The following is an 18,764-nucleotide window of genomic DNA, read 5'->3' on the forward strand; positions in this document are numbered from 1 at the left end:
CGCGGCAGTGGCGCTGACGTCACCGCCGCCCGGTCCCCGCCGCCATTGGAGTTGGAAGGCTCCTCCGGCAGCCAAATATATATATAAATATATAGATACATATCATCTATATATCTCTCCAGCACCGCTTGCCTCTTTCTCTGAGGGAGCCGCGGTCCAACTAGGGAAGAAGGGGGAAAAGGAAAGAGCGGCCTGGGAAAGGCTTCTCCCGTCTCCCTCAGGCCCAGAGGGAGGCGAGCGGAGGCAACGGCAACAGCGGCTTCCTCAGCCCTGCGCGAGGAGGAGGAGGCGGCCCGCGATGTGAGGGGAGCGGGGAGGAGGAACGGGCGCGCGCACGAACGGGCCGGCGAGGGCGCGCACGCACGAGGGCGGGGGGGCGGCGGCAGCCCTCCTTCCCCCCCTCCCCTCCTTCCCTTGACCTCAGACTCCCCCCCCCACCACACATACACAGCCCTCTTCGTCTTCCCCGCCACGCGCGTGCGCAGCGTGCCCCCGCCCCCACCCCCACCACTCTCCCTCCTTGGTCCCCCCACCCACCCCTGGGAGAAGCGGGAGGGGGGAGCGCGCCCACCCACCCACATTCCAGCCATCTCCCTTTCTCTCTGCCTGGGTCTCTGGACACCCACCCCTACCCTCCTACTCCCCTGCCCTCCTCACCCGCGCCTGGCCTCGCCCCCCCTCCTTGTTCCTCCTCCTCCCTCCCCTCCCCGGTCCCTCCCCCCTCCCCTCGCTGCCACCACCACTTCAGGGCGCGCATGAGAGATGTCTGCCACCAGCGTTGACCCCCAGGTAAGCGGATCAAGGGTGGGCGTGGGGAGAGGGAAGAACGGGCAGCGCTCGCCCCCTTTCTCCCCTCCCTGCATTTCCTTCTGTTTGCAATTTAAACGTCGAGCTCCCTTTAATTCTCCTTCCTGGGCCTATGCAACCCACCCAACCTGCCTTATCCACACTCGCCCTTGTTTCCCTTTCCCGCTTTATGCAAAACCAGCCCTGTCCTCTTTTTTTGGAGGGGCGGGAGGGATGAGGTTTTTTCTTTTATTTCTTCCGCCTCTTCCTTTCCCCCTCCTCCGGGCCTTTGTTCGGTCCCGTAAGAGTTTGGCTGTGTCACACGCACTACTAGGCCCTCGCAGGGGCTGTTACAAGCGTTGTGCATCCGAAGGTTGTGTACATTAAGTGCACGCTGAACATGAGGGTGAGATAAACACATATGTGCCTCTAACAGGAGCTGCAATTGGCCGTGATTTTGTTGAGTACTTTGTGCCAAACTGGGGTTTGCATTTGTGCAATGTGTGAACTGGACATCTGCAGTCATTGTATGGGTCCTTTTTGAGGAAAGGTAATTGGATGTTGCAATAAAGTCTTGCGACTTAAAGGCTAATAAATGTATTGTGGCGTAAGCTTGCATGGACTATGGTCCATGTCATCAGATTCATGAAGTATTATTCTGAAAGATGTACATGCACACATGCCTTGGGTTGCACTTCATGTACCAAACGCTTCACATCTCTTCCCCACTGGAAGGCCACAAGCTACGGTACCTATTCAAGTGTAGGGTCTGTATTACTTATCTTCAGCTCCCCTTCCACTTTCTGGATCTTTCCTCCTCCTTTGAGATACATGCTCCACATCCTTCTCCTGGAGGAACTTTTCTCTTTGCTGTCTTGGATTTTGTGGGGAACTGCTTCTCCCTTTATTCATACATGACAATTCTGTAGGATTTTCAAATGGTCTTCTATTATCTCAGTAATTCTTAGCAATAGTACTGTAAAGTAGGTAAATAGTATATATTTGTGTCTCAGTCTGTGGCTAAGAAGCAGTGGCTTGCTTAAGGCTACCTTGTGATACCATGACTGATACAAGCAACCTCACAGTCATAGCCACAAAACTGTATCAAGGCTATGTATTTTCCAGAGGTGTAACTATGTTTGTTGCAGTAAAAACTGCAAAGAGACTTGTGGCATCTTGAAAGACTAACTAATTTACTTCATCAGCTTTGCCTGCAAAAGCTCATGCCATAATAAATTCGATAAGGTACCTAGATAGCCTTTCTGATTATTACTGTAAGTGCCCTTTGTTATGGTGTTCAATTTTATTTCCCACCTATTTCTTGCTTTCTTACCCTGTGTATATGTCATTCTTTGATGTGTTTGTATATGTCTACTTCTTGATTTGTTTCTGAAGGGGGGGTGTTTCTCTGGTTTCTACAAGACTTAACTTTGTTTTTTTGCTTTACTTATTTCTTAAATTTGGAAATGTGGCTACCTTCCCTTCCACCTTTCTCTTTGTGCTTGGGATGCCCAAAACTTTAGTGTTCCTCTTCATATGTCTTTCTTAACAGCCAACATTTCCCACATCTTTGTTTATCAACCTTTTTGGGCCCAATGGCATATCTGCAAATCACAGAAACTATCATGAGTGCAAAACACACACAGCAAACTTTTCTATTGAATGCAATAGGATGTTTCTTTGAAGTCTAATTTTAGCAGGAGAGTGGGACCCTGTAGGTACCAGGGAAGGCCCTTGTATGCATGTGTGCCCACAGTGCCCCCTGTGTAAACTGTTGCAGCTACTCTGTCCCCCTGCAGGTTTTTAGGTATTCCTGAAGGTCCCAAAGAAGTCAGCTGCTCTTTTCTTGGTTATCTCTCCCTAGCAATTCCTCCCTTGGCACATGCTAAAGCTAGGTGCTGTTTCCCTTATCTGTTTCTCTTTGTTTCTGCCTTTGCTCTTGAGTTGTAGTTCTTTTCCAGTGTGTGTCTGCCTTGCAGTCCCCAGCCTTGTCTCATGAGGTGGCGAGGGGTTTCTAAAAACATCAAAGAGCCTTCTGGATCAGGATAATGTCCCACGTAGTCCAGCATCCTGTTCTCACATTGGCCTACCATATGCCTCTGGAAATCCTAAATGTAGGACCTGAATGCAACAGGAGTCTCCTCTTCCTCTCTTAAAAAATATCATGCTCAACACTTGACTGTCATCATGCTCTACTACTGAGTGTTCATTTTGTACTAATTTCTTGGGAGTCATTGAATACTGTTCATGCAGTGCCCTTGACCATTTTTAGCTGGAACTAACAAATACTTTGAGATGGTTCACTGTACATACTGACTGACTAAACTGGTAACAGATGCAGAAACCTAAGATCAGAAAGAAAGGGCTGTAGTTGGGAACTGTAGGACTTTACATGGTTTTGCCCTGTCTGTCAGTGTAGGTTACAATGTTACAATGTTATATATTCTTTATATATCATGGATTACTATATATATCTAAATTGGAATGATCTTTTGCTTTATTGTGGCTCAGGAAGTGACATATTATCTGCTCTATCTCTCTTTATCTGAACATGTGCTTATGGCATCACAGAGACCGAAAGGACAAGATAATAAAGGTAAGGAAATTTTTAATTTAAAATAGATGGTTCATAAAGTAGATCTAGACTAAATATACTGGATGAAATTTGGCTTTCACTGTTGAAACAGATCTTATTAAAATGGAACAAGATCCTGTGTAGAAGTAAGTCTTATTGAATTTCAGTGGCATTTACTCAGGATGTTTGATTAGGATCAATGTGTTAAACTATTTGTATGTTTTCACACCATTGTTTCTGTGCAAACATTTGTCTAAGTTTTTATTTAAAAACGATGCATACCTATTTATTTTTGCACCAGCATTGTTTTCATTTGTATAAAAGAAAAGATAAAAATAGGTAAATTTTCCAAGAATGTATTAATTTTGTATTGCAGTTAGGCCACTTCCTCTTCTGTCACCAGAGTATTATTGGTAGTTATGGGATTATAGGTCATGGGAGTTGACACATCACTGCTCTTTTTTCCACTGAAACTATTTTTGGAGCACTCATCCCAAAGTTCAAACTCCTCTTGACTGCAAGATGCAGAGATTATGTATAAAATAGCAACATTTGACACAGCTGAATGTAGGAGAGCAAATAGTCACCATCACATTTGGATTATGTTGTTACATATTTTATTTAGATTTATAGTCCACCCAATTCCGAAATTTAAAGGCGGACCACAATACATCAAAATCAAAAGTATAATTTGCATGTTCAGATGAGTCGTTCTTGTTTCCACAAGCAATTATGGAATCATTTAGCATCATCTTCCAGATCTTTTTTTCATACTAGTTTAGTATTTGGAATTTTAAATCTGGTGGGAAGTTATTTAAGCCTATATATTTTCAACAAAATTAAGAGGGGTTTAAAAACAGCTTTAAAAAGTAAGCATGGTACGCAAGGTGGAAAACTTCACCATAAGTAACATTTGCTATGCCATCAGTTTCCTGTTTTTTGCTGGATCCCTGAGTACAACCCAGAACAGAGTTAGGCATGCTAGAGCCCATAGATTTCAGTAGTCCTTGGCTTTGGCATCTTCTGTCTAGTGTTCTTGAAGTGCCCTTCTATAGCGTTTTAATTGTTCGCACTGTGGTTAATCCCTCCCCAACAATTAAGTATAAATGCTTTCCCTTATTTTGTTACACTAAGCCGTTTAAAACTTGTAATTGCCCTAAGCTATCATATTTGTTTCCAGTATGGGGGTTTGTAGTTTCATAAAGGCTTAATTTATTTATTTTTGCATAGCTTAAGGAAGATTCTGATTTTGTGCACATAAAAGAGGAGAGGGTTTCCCCTCTAAAAGTTATCTTTTTGATATCTATCTAAGGTGGTATTTGAACATTTATTATGTTTTACTTATACAAACTCTTCTGGTAACTTAAATGCACGTGTTAACTAGTTAGTGACTTTGAAACCTCCTATCTTCTTGGAGTTCGTTTCATATCATCTGGTCTGCCATCAAATACCTGCACACTGTGAACAGTTCTGGATACGGAAGATTGCTGTAGGCTTCCCGCAGCAGACATGAAGTACTGGTCAGACTTGTTGGGCTTCAGTGTATCCCTGTGTCAACTGAGTGCAACTAAGACCATGCCTAGCACTCCCCTGAAGCTGCACATTACAGTGGAAATTATAATAACTGTCAATCTGTCTTTCAGGGATACTTGTCTCAGTGAGGAACCTGTGATAAGCAAGAATCCCAGGGTTCCTTAGACTGCGGTCTGAAAAGCTGATTTAAAAAAACAAATATTTTTGCTAGTTATTATACACTAATAAAGAGCAATACCTGTAATAATCCAGATTGTTATGAGAAAGTATAGAGTCTCCATTCTACATAAAGGATACCAAGACTTGAACTTTAAAGACCATTCAGCTAGCATTTTATTGACCTCTTCCTGGCATGCCATGCTGACTTGGAGGCCTCTCAGATTTCTGCTCTTGCTTGCTAAGCTTCTCTAGTCTTCATTCTCAGGCGCAGGGTATGTTAGTACATTGTATGAATGTTACTCCTGTTCTTGCCAAAGCTGTGTTGCAGGTTGTTGAAAAACCTGCTTGCAAGCTGCTCAGTAAATGTCATTCAAACTAGTCTTATAGGCAACAATGGCATTTAGCGTTCCTGTGAAAGATTTTTTTCCCCATCTTGTTGAAATCTGACCCCTCTGCCTTCTCTGAATTTACAGTGCCATAGGATAAAAACTGCTTTGTTTACATATGCTGTCACTGTGCTTTAGGAAATGGTTCTTACTGAAACTTCAAGAATGTACACGGCTATAACTTCAGCTCTTTTGTTTCAGTGCAAAATGGTTCTCTTCATCAGAAAGATACAGTTCACGACAACGATTTTGAGCCTTACCTTTCTGGACAGTCAAATCAGGTTAGTTGCGCTGCTGAAAATATTATTTGTTTCTTTTTTTTCAAAAAAGGGCGAGAGTGAAGATAATTAGAAAGTTGTGTATTTTTTTTTTTAAGGAAACCATTGTAATATATGGTAGAGAGAGCCAAACTTTTTCAGGCTGAGGGAGCTGGTGTTTGTCTGCAGACAGCTTTTTCCGGGTCATGTGGCCAGCATGACTAAACTGCTTCTGGCACACAGAACACTGTGACAGAAGCCAGAGTGCATGCAAATGCCGTTTACCTTCCCACTGCAGTGGTACCTATTTATCTACTCACACTGGTATGCTTTCAAACTGCTAGATTGGCAGGAGGTGGGACAGAGCAATGGGAGCTCACACTGTTGAACGCATTCAAACTGCCAAACGTACGATTGGCAAGCCCAAGAGGCTCAGTGGTTTAGACTACAGCGCCACCCACGCCCCTAATCAACAGCAGCAGCACCATAAATGAATTTGGGGGCTGTTGGGAAGGTGTTCTGACCCTTTTACCCCCTCATTGATCCTTCAGCTTAAGTTATCCCCAAAGCTGCTATTTGATGCAGAGTTTTCCCTCTGGGGATAATGGCAGCTTCAGGGGTGTAGTTTGAATCGGAGGTAAAGGGTTCAACCATTTTCCATCACGTGTAGTTTGATCCTCAGTTGCATTGATGAATGATTATAATGGAAGTATAAAAGTATTTAACTGTCATCATAGCCCTGTGAGTTAAATCTGTATAAGAGGTACTGGCTCCCCAAAGGCCACCCTGTGAAAATAGTTGAACTGATATTTAACTTAGTTGGTACACACTTCAGTCCAGCTGCCTATGTTCAACACATCATGCTAGCCCAACACTTGAAATAGGCAAGTTGATTGGGGGTTTCTTTTTCATGATGAGAGTTTTATTTTGTTGTAAAGTTGTCTTGAGGTGCTTCTTTCTGTATAAAGCAACTAAGAAAGGCCAAATAATAATAATAAGTTACTTGTATGGCACTGCTGCTGAGCTGTTGCCCATCATCTTAATTAAATAACTAGTTTGTATAGGATTCTATACACTTTTTTCCTTCTCAGTCGTGGTAGTGACTTTGGAAAATTTTATCTTCCCCAGTAAAGTGATGCTTGACACACTTCGCTTGTCAGCTGAATTTATTCCTTATCTTTTAAGTAGTTTGGGCATATCATGGTTTGCTCCTTTCTGTTAACTACAATGCTATAACTTATGTGATATAGAGTTCTCCCAGAAATAGTTAGATATGGAGAATCATGCTTTATTACAGGGTAATGAACTAGGTTACCTTACTGCTCTGCTTTTTAAGGATGGTAACTCATGGTAACTAATTGCTGAAAAGAAGTACTGGAACTTATATGGTGCATATTTTTATTTTTAATAAAAATATCATATTTGTATTAAAGAGTTTTAAAGTCTGAGTTTAAAAATGTATAGGTATTACCTTGTATTAAAGAGTTTTAAAGTCTGAGTTTAAAAATGTATAGGTATTACCTTGAACAAATGACATGCTCAAATTTTAACAGACCACCCAAAGGCAGAATATTTTTATCAGTGGAATATTTTAACAAGTGGAATATTTTCAACTCAGAAAATAGGTTCCAGTGTAGGCATGTGTATCAACATTGACAGTGCTTGAGTAATTTGATTGAATAATCTGAACTGATCCATCATTTTTTTGGGGTAAGAGTAGTTTGGAAGAAGTCCACTATGAGCTGGTAGCTATTTGCATGGTCCTTTACTGTGACACAGTCCTTCCTTGTAATTGTACATGAATTTTCAGCAAAGCTTGATGAGGCAATGCCTGCTGATGAGACCCTGGCCACTTTTTCAGCAGAAGGTAAAGGGACCCCTGACTGTTAGGTCCAGTCGTGGACAACTCTGGGGTTGCGGTGCTCATCTCACTTTACTGACTGAGGGAGCCAGTGTACAGCTTCCGGGTCATGTGGCCACCATGACAAAGCTGTTTCTGGCGAACCAGAGCAGCACACGGAAGCGCTGTTTACCTTCCCGCCAAAGCGGTACCTATTTATCTACTTGCACTTTGACGTGCTTTTGAACTGCTAGGTTGGCAGGAGCAGGGACCGAGCAACGGGAGTTCACCCCGTGGCGGGGATTCGAACCACTGACCTTCTGATCGGCAAGCCCTAGGCTTTGCGGTTTAGACCACAGCACCACCCGTGTGGTCTAAACCGGGTCTAAAGTTAAGAGTGTATGAAATGTCACTTCTGGGTTTGTGGCATTCGGGAGCCAAAGCATCCGAGTACCAAGGCGTTCGAAAACCAAGGTACAACTTGTCGTGGGGAAATTTACCAAAGATGAGTGAAACGGCTTTATTCCGCTACGGCTGCACATGGAAATGTTAGACTTGGAGTTATGAGATAGCGTCAGGTCACAAAGTTGTGCTAAAAAGGTTAGGATATCAAAAATACCTGAGGTTGAAGGTATGCTAAGTCACTTGGAATTACGGCTCCTTTTAGCTTGAATGGTGTGTGGTCTTGTAAAATAGCAAAAGTCTCCACGGTTAGATGTAGTGCAAAGTTAGGGTGTCAAAGTGTAAAAGCATCACCTGTTAGGTAGGAATCACTGTTTCTTCCTATGAATTATTAATGCTTACCTTTTGCATTTGTTGTATCCAGTGGCACTGAATAAAATGTGTCTATTTTAGCATAGACGCACCAGTAATATGGAACACTGCTCCTGTTGAAATCAGAGAGGTGCCTACAATCCTGATACTTTTTTGCCTGTTGAAAATGTATTTGTTTTGTCAACTGTGTGTAGAGAGTTAAATTGATTAAGTTTTGGCTTTTTGTTTCTATATTTTACGGATTCCATTTGTCTTCCAAGGTACGACTGTATTTTGCTTGCCCTCTGTCACATGAAGTGGGATGCAGGTGGCGCTGTGGGTTAAAGCCTCAGCGCCTAGGACTTGCCGATCGAAAGGTCGGCGGTTCGAATCCCTGCGGTGGGGTGCGCTCCCGCTGCTCGGTCCCAGCGCCTGCCAACCTAGCAGTTCGAAAGCACCTCCGGGTGCAAGTAGATAAATAGGGACCGCTTACCAGCGGGAAGGTAAACGGCGTTTCCGTGTGCGGCTCTGGCTCGCCAGAGCAGCGATGTCACGCTGGCCACGTGACCCGGAAGTGTCTCCGGACAGCGCTGGCCCCTGGCCTCTTAAGTGAGATGGGCGCACAACCCCAGAGTCTGGCAAGACTGGCCCGTACGGGCAGGGGTACCTTTACCTTTACCTTTACTGTCACATGATCCCTTAATAAGTGTTTGACTATTAAGTTGCATTTCAACCAATTTCATCTTAACTTTCTGGGTTGCTGTTGTTTATACACACTTTCGGGTTTCTTGAAATTAAAATCCTAATTGGTCAATTTCACCTTTTTCACCTGTTATGGGTTTCTGGTGTTGTATTACAAATGTGCAGCTTGATAGTTAAGAGTGTATGAAAGATTGTAGCATGGCAAACCAACTTTATTGAAGATATTTACAAGCTTTTCACAAAGAAGTTTTAAAAGTAACAATTATACCTATTTAACAAAACAGCATGGCCTGTCCACCCCAGCAACAAGCTTCACCTATGTGAATGCCACACAGCATATAGACAGGGCTTTAGGAGAAAAGGAGCTATGTTAAGGCTAAATAAAAAAAGAGTGATAAAAGGTTGCTGTTGCAGAAATGACATGGAGAAAGGTTTTGAAGGTTCAGGAGCAAAGACAACTTAAAGAGTGGGAGAGTCTATGACTGAGGTTGAAAGAAGGTGATTAGTCAGAGCTGTGAGGGAAGGGAACGTAACAGGAAACTGGGCAATGTAGGTAAGGAGACATAATACCTTAGGACTGGAATGTCGAGTTATGGCCCACCACCTGTTCTTCGACTAAAACTCCATAATCCCTGGCTGCTGGCCATGGTGGTTGGGACTGATGGCAACAATATCCAAAGAGACACAGCTTCCCCATCCCTGCCTTGAGAACAAATTTGTCTTCCTGGACTCCTTTGGGTGGAAGGGTGGATATAAACACCATAATAATAATAATAATAATAATAATAATAATAATAATAATAATAATATTTTATTTATACCCCACCCTCCCCAGCCAAGGCCGGGCTCAGGGCGGCTAACAAGCAATAATAAAAACAAGTTGAATGATTACAACTTAAAACAAAATTAAAATACAACATTAAAATATTGAAACATTAAAATATTAAAATCCCTCATTAAAATGCCTCATCACAGGAGGAGAAGGAAAAGAAAAAAGAAAGAGAGGGAGGGAATCAAATTGGCTCCAAGCCAAAGGCCAGGCGGAGCAACTCTGTCTTACAGGCCCTGCGGAAAGAAATCAGATCCTGCAGGGCCCTGGTCTCATGAGGCAGAGCGTTCCATCAGGCCGGAGCCAGAGTTGAAAAGGCCCTGGCTCTGGTTGAAGCTCATCTAACTTCCTTAGGGCCCGGGACCACTAGGGTGTTGCTATTTATGGACCTTGAGTCTCTCCGTGGGGCATACCGGGAGAGGCGGTCCCATAGGTACGAGGGTTCTAGGCCGTGAAGGGTTTTAAAGGTCAAAAGCAGCACCTTAAATCTGACCCTGTACTTCACCGGGAGCCAGTGCAGCTTGAAAAGCACTGGGTGAATATGCTCCCATGGCAGAGATCCTGTGAGGAGCCTCGCTGCAGCACCTGCTGGAGTTTCTGGGACAGCTTCAAGGGCAGCCCCGCGTTGACCGAATTACAGTAGTCAGGCCTGGAGGTGACCATCGCATGGATCACTGTGGCCAGGTCGGGGCGGGAAAGGTAAGGGACCAATTGCTTGATGCGGCGAAGGTGGAAAAATGTCGCCTTGGCTGTTGCTGTAACCTGTGCCTCCATGGAAAGGGAGGCGTCAAGGATTACACCCAAACTCTTAACGGAAGGCAATGGCACTAATTGGGACCCCGCAAGAGAAGGGAGTTGGTCCCTCATCCCCATGCCATCCCGACGTAGCCATAGGACCTCTGTCTTCGAAGGATTTAGTTTCAATCGGCTCCCACGAAACCATCCCGCCACAGATTCCAAGCATCTGGTCAGTGCGTTTGGGGCTGAGTCGGTGTGACTATCCATCAGCAGATAGAGCTGAGTGTCATCAGCATATTGGTGACAGCCCAGCCCAAAGCTCCGGATAATCTGGGCAAGGGGGCGCATAAAGATGTTAAAAATAAATAAATTAAAATGAACTGAAGAACTCCCTTGCTAGATCCAATGACGACATTCACTGTAGCCGGCCAGTAGAGTAAAAGGACAATAAGATTGAGAGATGTGAAGTAGAACCAGTGAGTTGTAAAATGTGATTGAAATAGCTGGCAAGATGAAGAATGATGAGAACAATTCTGAACAGACAAACTGAATTACCGGTAATCTGAGTGAGAAATGCTAGTGAGATTAATGAGTGTGCAAAGTAACCAGAGCCATGGGCCAAAGAGCAACAGAGAAGATTGCAAAGTGCCAGGACTTTTCAGGGAGGCAGAAGTGACATGTTCTAGCAGGTAGTTGAAACAGAGAGAACGAGGAGAATCAAATACGAGAGTTGTTCATTTGCAATAATTGGGGGTGGAAATGTTATTAGAACTTGCATTTGTATTATATTTTCTCTCTAGGAATGTTTGTGATTGCTTGCACAGTATCACATTTTTCATACACTTGGATTTTACCAACTAACTTCTTGTACTGAAATACTGCGTTTGAGAGCATTCATATAAGTCGTTAGGCATAAGTAACCCATTTCTAATATTGTAACATTGGCATCTTATGAAAGTACTTTAGTCACAACTCACTAGTTGGCTTAACATGCCCAATGAAGCAGAGAAGACAAGGCTTATGGTTTAGGTTTATTAATTTTGTTTTTCAAAAAGTTTTGTGTTTCTAAAGTCTCAAAGTGATTTACAAGCAAGTAAAATACAGTAACAGAATTATGAAAGCAGATGAAAAACAGTTTTCTGCATATAATAAAACGATAGTGGGGCTGCCCGGGAAAACAAAAACCTCTCCATGTCTCCAAGATTCACCCATGAAACTGTTCGTTGTAAAGCTTGTGAACCAATACTAAACCTGTTTTCATCTGAGAGGCTGAAACAGTTGTTAAGAAAGGGGACACTTCTAAACATTGAGGGCATTTGATAGCTCTTTCAGTTACAGCAGCACATAAGATTTGTACTTTTCTGAAGCATCTCTTCTGGTTTGAATAACACTGTAAATATCTGAATCTGAAATTACTTTTCTTGTCTTTAACAGAATAACAGTTATCCATCAATGACAGATCCCTACCTGTCCAGTTATTACCCGCATTCTATTAGCTATCCTTACTCTCTCAGTGAAGCACCATGGTCAACTGGAGGAGACCCTCCTATTCCATACCTCACTCCCTATGGACAGCTCAGTAATGGTGATCATCATTTCATGCATGATGCTGTTTTTGGACAGCCTGGTGGACTGGGGAACAACATTTACCCGCACAGATTCAATTTTTTCCCTGAAAACCCACCTTTCTCAGCTTGGGGAACAAGTGGATCCCAAGGGCAGCAGACTCAGAACTCAGCTTACGGAAGCAGCTACAGCTACCCGCCCAGTTCCCTCGGTGGTACTATGGTGGACGGGCAGACAGGATTTCATAATGATACTCTAAACAAAGCTCCTGGAATGAACAGCATCGAGCAGGGAATGGTTGGACTGAAGATTGGTGGGGACGTCACAGCTTCTGCCGTGAAAACAGTAGGTTCTGTGGTCAACAGTGCTGGGATGACAGGTGCTTTGTCTGGCAATGGGGGATCAAGTATAAACTTGCCGGTATCTAAGCCAACCTCTTGGGCTGCAATTGCTAGCAAACCCGCAAAGCCTCAGCCCAAGATGAAAGCAAAAAGTGGTCCTGTGATAGGAGGGGCTTTACCTCCGCCACCTATTAAACATAACATGGACATTGGTACCTGGGATAATAAGGGACCTGTGGCCAAAGTTCCAACTCCTCAGCAGATCCCTTCCCCTCAATCAGTCCCACAGCCACAGATCATTCAGCCTATTCCTGCCCAGCCACCTCCACTGGCCCAGCTGCCATACCAGAACCCTCAGCCGCCGCCATCTCAAAACCGGTGGGTGGCGCCTCGTAACAGAAATGCAGCTTTTGGCCAAAGTGGAGGAACTGGTAATGAGAACAACTCGCCTGGCAATACCCCAGCAAACTCCATCCCAGGCAGCGAATCCCACCCTGTCCTTGAAAAACTGAAAGCTGCTCACAGTTATAACCCTAAGGATTTCGAATGGAACCTTAAAAATGGACGCGTGTTCATAATAAAGAGCTATTCTGAGGACGATATTCATCGTTCCATTAAATATTCCATTTGGTGTAGCACAGAACATGGCAACAAGCGTTTGGACAGTGCTTTCCGCTCTATGAATAGTAAGGGTCCAGTCTACTTATTATTCAGTGTCAACGGCAGTGGACATTTCTGTGGAGTGGCGGAAATGAGGTCGCCAGTAGATTACGGCACCAGTGCTGGTGTCTGGTCTCAGGACAAATGGAAGGGGAAGTTTGATGTCAAGTGGCTCTTTGTGAAAGATGTGCCCAACAACCAACTCCGACACATCAGGCTGGAGAACAATGACAACAAACCAGTTACAAACTCCCGTGACACTCAGGAGGTGCCCTTAGAAAAAGCAAAACAAGTGCTTAAAATTATTGCTACGTACAAGCACACAACTTCTATCTTCGATGACTTTTCCCATTACGAAAAGCGCCAGGAGGAGGAAGAGGTGGTGCGGAAGGTAAACTGGCTCTAGAATGTCTTACTGAACTTGTGGAAATATGGGAGGGCAGGGGGAGAGAGACCTAAAGGCTTGAAAGGGGCTTCTGATTTGTTTTAAAAAGCAAATGCCTATGCTTCACGTCTTGTGGTTTTTCCAGAGATCCACAGCATCCATACATAATCTCTGCTAGTTGGTCTAAGACAGTGGTGGCCAAACTTGGCCCACCAGCTGTTTTGGGACTACAAATCCAATCATCCCTAGCTAACAGGACCAGTGGTCAGGGATGATGGGAATTGTAGTCCCAAAACAGCTGGAGGGCCAGGTTTGGCCACCACTGGTCAGATTTGGCTTTGATCCTAGAAGTAGTATGGGTGGAATCCAAGCCATCCACTACCACTTGCCATGTCTGCTTGCGGGCAGGGGCAGGAATGCATTCTGAAGACAATCTCTTGTGCCTTATGAGATGTACTTCTGGGGAAGTTTCCCCGCATCTCACAATATTGGAGGTCCAATTTGAGGAAGCTTAAAAGCCTCCCTGTGTGAGTAGAACAAAGACAGCTGGATCTTGGCCTGTATTCACTAAAATTGGTGTCATTGTTAGTACTCATCAGCTGCACCAAATTTTTTTATACCCATTGCAATTGAATTTGTACCCTTCTAATAAAACATTACAGGTCATATGTAAGACTGAGAAGTCAGCCATTAAGTAACTTGCAAAATTTACAGAGGGATTTTTTTTTCAACTGAACTCCACGAGGGAAGGCCCAGAAAACTTTGAAGTAAATGGTCCTTTACTCGTGTAACCCCTCCTTCCACTTTATATGCACAGTACAACAATAATACAAGGCAGAAAATTAAAATCTGTTCAAGTAATTGCCCTCAAAAATTGCAAAATGCAGTTCATTGGGAATATATTGTACTTTTTTGTTGTGAACAGCCCTGAGATCTACGGATAAAGGGCAGTATAGTACTACTAATACTACTACTACTAATAGAAAGAAGATAAGCATAATAGTAGTAATCAACATGGATTTAAAGGAGCCAAGAATGTAGGAGAACTGGAGGGACAACTAGGCCAAGGATCTAGAACTTCCATCAGCCTGGGCAAAAGGGCACATGATTCAGGCATTGGGGATAGTGCCCTCAGCTTCAGTCTGGAGAATGCTCCTTGTACATCTCTACCAAGTATAGGCAGCAAGTTGGCCTCTCAAGTCAGATGTGCTCCTTTCAGCTACTCCACCTGCCCTTGCTCCTACCTGATGAGGAGGCTGTCTCAGCTGCTGGTTGCTTCAGGTTCCAGGTTTATCAATTTTTAAAAAGAGAGCTTCTCGTCCATAAATTTCTGATAAACCTAGGAATGTGTTGTATATGTAATGCATCCTAGGGAAAAAGTAAGGCTGAATAAGTTTCCGTTGACTTACCTGAAATGCCTCCATTTTGCAATTCCCTGGGGAGTAGGGAATAAAGTACTGTTTCCCTGAGAAAGTGTGGGATCTGGTTTTATGAGTAGTGCTTCAGAAAATACAGCAGTGGAATTTTTTTACGCCACTTAAGTATATCAGAATAATATACAGAACAAATTCCAGCATTGTAGACTTAGCTTAATGCTTGTATTAAAAAATTACAGTGACTGATAATGCAAGAACAAAATTCTTAGGCCACTTTTCAGAAAGTAATTGGTTTGAGCAAGGTCACTGTTTCTTGCAGCCTTTGTTGTTGTTTTTCTGAGCAGCAACTCCTGTTCCCGAAAGAACAAGCTACTGTCAAGTTTAAAATACTACTTCAGGCCATAGTTTTGGAGTTGTTTCTTCATGATATAAAACTCGGAGAGCAGGCCTGTTTAGGTGATCAGTAAGGCTGCCGTAGTTTCTTTCTAAAGAACAGTAGCAGGCTGGGATCCAGTAAGCCTCTTTCAGGAAGCCTAGGGACTTGCATGGTCCCAGTGTCGTGATGTGGGGTGGACTGTGGTCGAAGAAACACAAGTTCCAAGTCCCCTTCTGCGTGCTTGTGAGACTTTGCAATAGTTCTTCTCCTGCTTTTCAGCCAAAGGACTCTCAGGAGTGGCTGACAAAGATTTAAAAGTGATAAAAACAACAGTAAACTGAACAGAGCAGCCAAAGCATATCAGTCCCAGACCAGGTTAAAAAAGCAGTTGCAAAATCACAAAAGAGGGTGTCAGATTTCACAGTGTTGGTTGCATTTACATGACATGCCTAAACCACACCTTGGCTTGGCAAGACCATGCGAAGCCAATGTCTGTTTTCTATGTATCATCTAAACTGGGACTTGTGGTTAAGCTCAGTAGCTCCAAGCTGCAGGCTTCTTGGAAAGTGCATGGAGTTTCGTGTCGACAAATTAGGGGGCTGGCTCTGTGCCAGTAGCAGCATGGGAAGGGCGCCATTCCTTGCCTTGCTTCCCAAGAATGTGCATTACTGCCAGTTACCAAAACAGGGAGTTGGGGAGGCAGTGGGGGAGTGAGCTGCTGGCACAGCAGCAAGGGCGCAAGATTGGGTCCACCATTTTGCTCACACTGCTCCCTAGTCCCTCACCCCTCTCTGTCTTGGTAACCAGAAGTGGCATGCACTTTTGGAAAGACAGAGAAGCTGTGCCACTGGTCACTACTGGGCTGTGCCCAACAAAAAAGGTAAGGTAGCTGCCAGGAGGGGTGGACTTTTCTTTTTCTACCACTCACTAGCAAGCTAGTGAAAAAAGTGCTGACCAGTGTCTATTGTGAAGTTCTTTACAAGGTATTTTCTGTTTTAATTTGCAAGCAAACATTTTCCTCCGTACTGGGAAGTCTGCTGAAAATATAGAAGCCATTGTCTTGTTTTTGGGTGGCCCAGTTTTGCTTTGAGGCTGATGGGCACACAACCACCCACGTTTGGCTTTATTTGTTTACTTAGCTCACTGCTTACTCTTTTTTAGCTAGTACAGTGGAGGGTTCTGCTTGATCTCCATAGGCAGGGAGTTCCAAAGTTCAGGTGCTGCCACACTAAACACTTGAGTTCATACCTAGAGGCTCATTTATAAGAACACATTGAGGTCTCACCAAGGCACACTCCTTCAATGTCTCCCAAGAGAGACGGATGCTGACCATTGATCGTAGTAAGTTTTTTAAAATGTCCGTGGCATAACAGTAGATCCCAAGTTGTGTCCCCTTAATGAGGGAATTTTGTTGCATCCTTGTTCGTTGTGAACATGGAACAAAACTCCTGAAATACGGAGAGAATTATATGTCCCGATACTATAAATCTGTGATCATGGCAGTGCATCTTAAAACAGGTACAAATAAGTTTTCTAATACGATGTTTTTTTCTTTACAGGAACGTCAGAATCGAAATAAACAATAAGAATAAACATATATATGGTTTGCTATAAATATATATATAAATATATATATATATATACTAGAACTGATATTAAATTTGATTATGAAAAATTGAATCTTTTTAAAAATTTGCTCTGATGCTGTATTCTGGCATCAGGAGACTGTCAAACTTTCAGCTCCAATATCTTTTTGTGCAGGGGAAATTAAATTGTTGCATCTTTTAAGTACATTGTAGTGTGTGCTTGGTTTTTGGTTTTTTGGTTTTGTTTTTGTTTTTTTTGCCCTAGTGAATATGCATTAATTTGTACCTTTTCTATGTAAAATGCTGTAGAATCCACAAATAAAGGTGTTTTGCTGGGGTTTTTTTAATGGTTAAAGAAGTTCATCTATAATTGAAGTTTCTGATAAATGTTAGTATTTCCCAAAGACTTTTTACCTTCAACACAAATTATGTTTCTAATCTGAAAATTCACTATAATTTTATATTTATGTACTGCAGATCCTCTTGTTTCAACAGTCTCCAAAATTGTCTTGTTCCTTCATGGCAAGCATACAAAAAAAACCCTTGTGTGTGTTTTACTTTTTTGTCATTTATTTGGCGAAATAATATCCAAGTCAAAAGCATTGACAATGCAGCAAGTTCAGATCTCTTTGTATAGTTCACTTTTTATCTGTTTTGTTGATTGGTTTTTTTAAAAAAAATAATAATCCTGAAAGCACTTTTCTGTCTTGTAGAAAATGAAAAGGGAACAATTCACAAGTATCACATCTTGCATGGGCTGCATAGATGAAAATTGTACAAATGCAATTTTGCACTTGCATAATTTTCAGTCCTTTTCAGTGAAGTTTGCATGAGACATGTTCCCCTTGGGTTCTTCCTCATGCAGTCTAAAAACAGCCTTTCATTCATATCTGATGAATTTCGTGTGCACCTGCTATATCATATCCTGCAACAAAAAGATGAAATTTTCTCTGCCATTTTTTTTTGTGTTGTAGTTTTTGAATGGTTTAAATGTTTTCAGCATCGCAGGGGCTTGGGGGCAATGTGGCTTTTAAAGGCTTTTTTCAGCTTTCTAATACCCATTAAATCATTTTTAATCTGTCCCCTGTTTTTGTTCTTCACCCACCTTCTCTAAAATGTCAGTTAAAATTTTATACCAATAATGGTGAGCTTTAATATAGAATCTTAGTACAGACTCATATGATGGATTATGCTTCAGATGTTTAAAACTGTGTGTATGTGTCTATTTTTTTTCCCTGTTGGATGAGTAAAAACAACTGTTTTAAGAAACGGAATTTCCTGTCATGTTTTTGTGGAATGAGGAAGCTATTGAAGAAATGGCCACCAACTGGAGTTTCAAAATTAAGCATGAATTCTTGATGCTCATGCCTGTTGCTCTAGCACACCGAACCTGCACGTGTTTATTGTAGAGGATCTTTTACTTATATTAGAAAGCAAATATCTTCTGAAATCTACTTACTCAAGAGGACCTCCGATTTAAATGAAAGTTTAAGCTGTATCATTTAGACTTGTATTTAGAACATATAGCTTTGTCTCTGGACTGTTGCTTCCGATGTAAGGAGTAATGGGACAGCATCAGATTAACTTTTTTCCTCTAGGAGAATACAAGCCTTAATAAATAATACCTACTTCGCAAGTGTGATGTCATCTCATTTCTTCCCCCTTGGCACTTGGAAGCTCTGGCTTGTTTGCCCTCTGCTGGTCAAACGCTGCGGGGAGGGAAACATGGTGGAGCCTTGCCATAGAGGTCGCCTTGAGGGCTTGATAGCTGCTGACATGGCCTTATTGATGGTTCAAAGCCCACTTTGATGGATCACAAATGGTGCCTCCAAGGAGGGAGGGGAGCGAGGTTGGTCTTCTTCTCGTGTTCCTGGAGCAAGGAACAGTCATCCTCTGTTTCATTATGCTGCCACTTG

At 42.8% G+C, this 18,764-nt stretch overlaps 1 protein-coding gene across 2 annotated transcripts; it reads left to right on the forward strand.

The window, feature by feature from the left end:
• Window positions 1-515: 515 nt before the first annotated feature.
• YTHDF1 (YTH N6-methyladenosine RNA binding protein F1) lies at window positions 516-18,484 on the forward strand. 2 transcript variants are annotated; one of them, XM_083744384.1, is made up of 5 exons: window positions 516-789; window positions 3,358-3,382; window positions 5,641-5,720; window positions 11,993-13,516; window positions 16,822-18,484. In XM_083744384.1, the coding sequence occupies exons 1-5, from the start codon at window positions 763-765 to the stop codon at window positions 16,846-16,848; spliced, it is 1,683 nt and encodes a 560-aa protein (XP_083600510.1). In that variant the 5' UTR covers window positions 516-762; the 3' UTR covers window positions 16,849-18,484. The 2 variants fall into 2 exon arrangements, with proteins under 2 accessions (XP_083600510.1, XP_083600509.1); XM_083744383.1 differs by lacking the exon at window positions 516-789 and having other exon boundaries at window positions 2,200-3,382.
• The last annotated feature ends 280 nt before the right edge of the window (window positions 18,485-18,764 follow it).

This window comes from Podarcis gaigeae (assembly GCF_964106915.1).
Source record: "Podarcis gaigeae genome assembly, chromosome: 6".
NCBI classification, from domain to species: domain Eukaryota; kingdom Metazoa; phylum Chordata; class Lepidosauria; order Squamata; family Lacertidae; genus Podarcis; species Podarcis gaigeae.

What these genes read in the sequence shown, in the direction of transcription:
- YTHDF1 (XM_083744383.1), top strand. Translation starts at nt 3,271, where the DNA reads ATGATCTTTTGCTTTATTGTGGCTCAGGAAGTGACATATTATCTGCTC. An exon ending in GAAAGGACAAGATAATAAAG is followed by an intron (nt 3,383 to 5,640) that starts GTAAGGAAATTT and finishes CTTTTGTTTCAG; the next exon opens with TGCAAAATGGTTCTCTTCAT. An exon ending in AGGAAGAGGTGGTGCGGAAG is followed by an intron (nt 13,517 to 16,821) that starts GTAAACTGGCTC and finishes TTTTCTTTACAG; the next exon opens with GAACGTCAGAATCGAAATAA.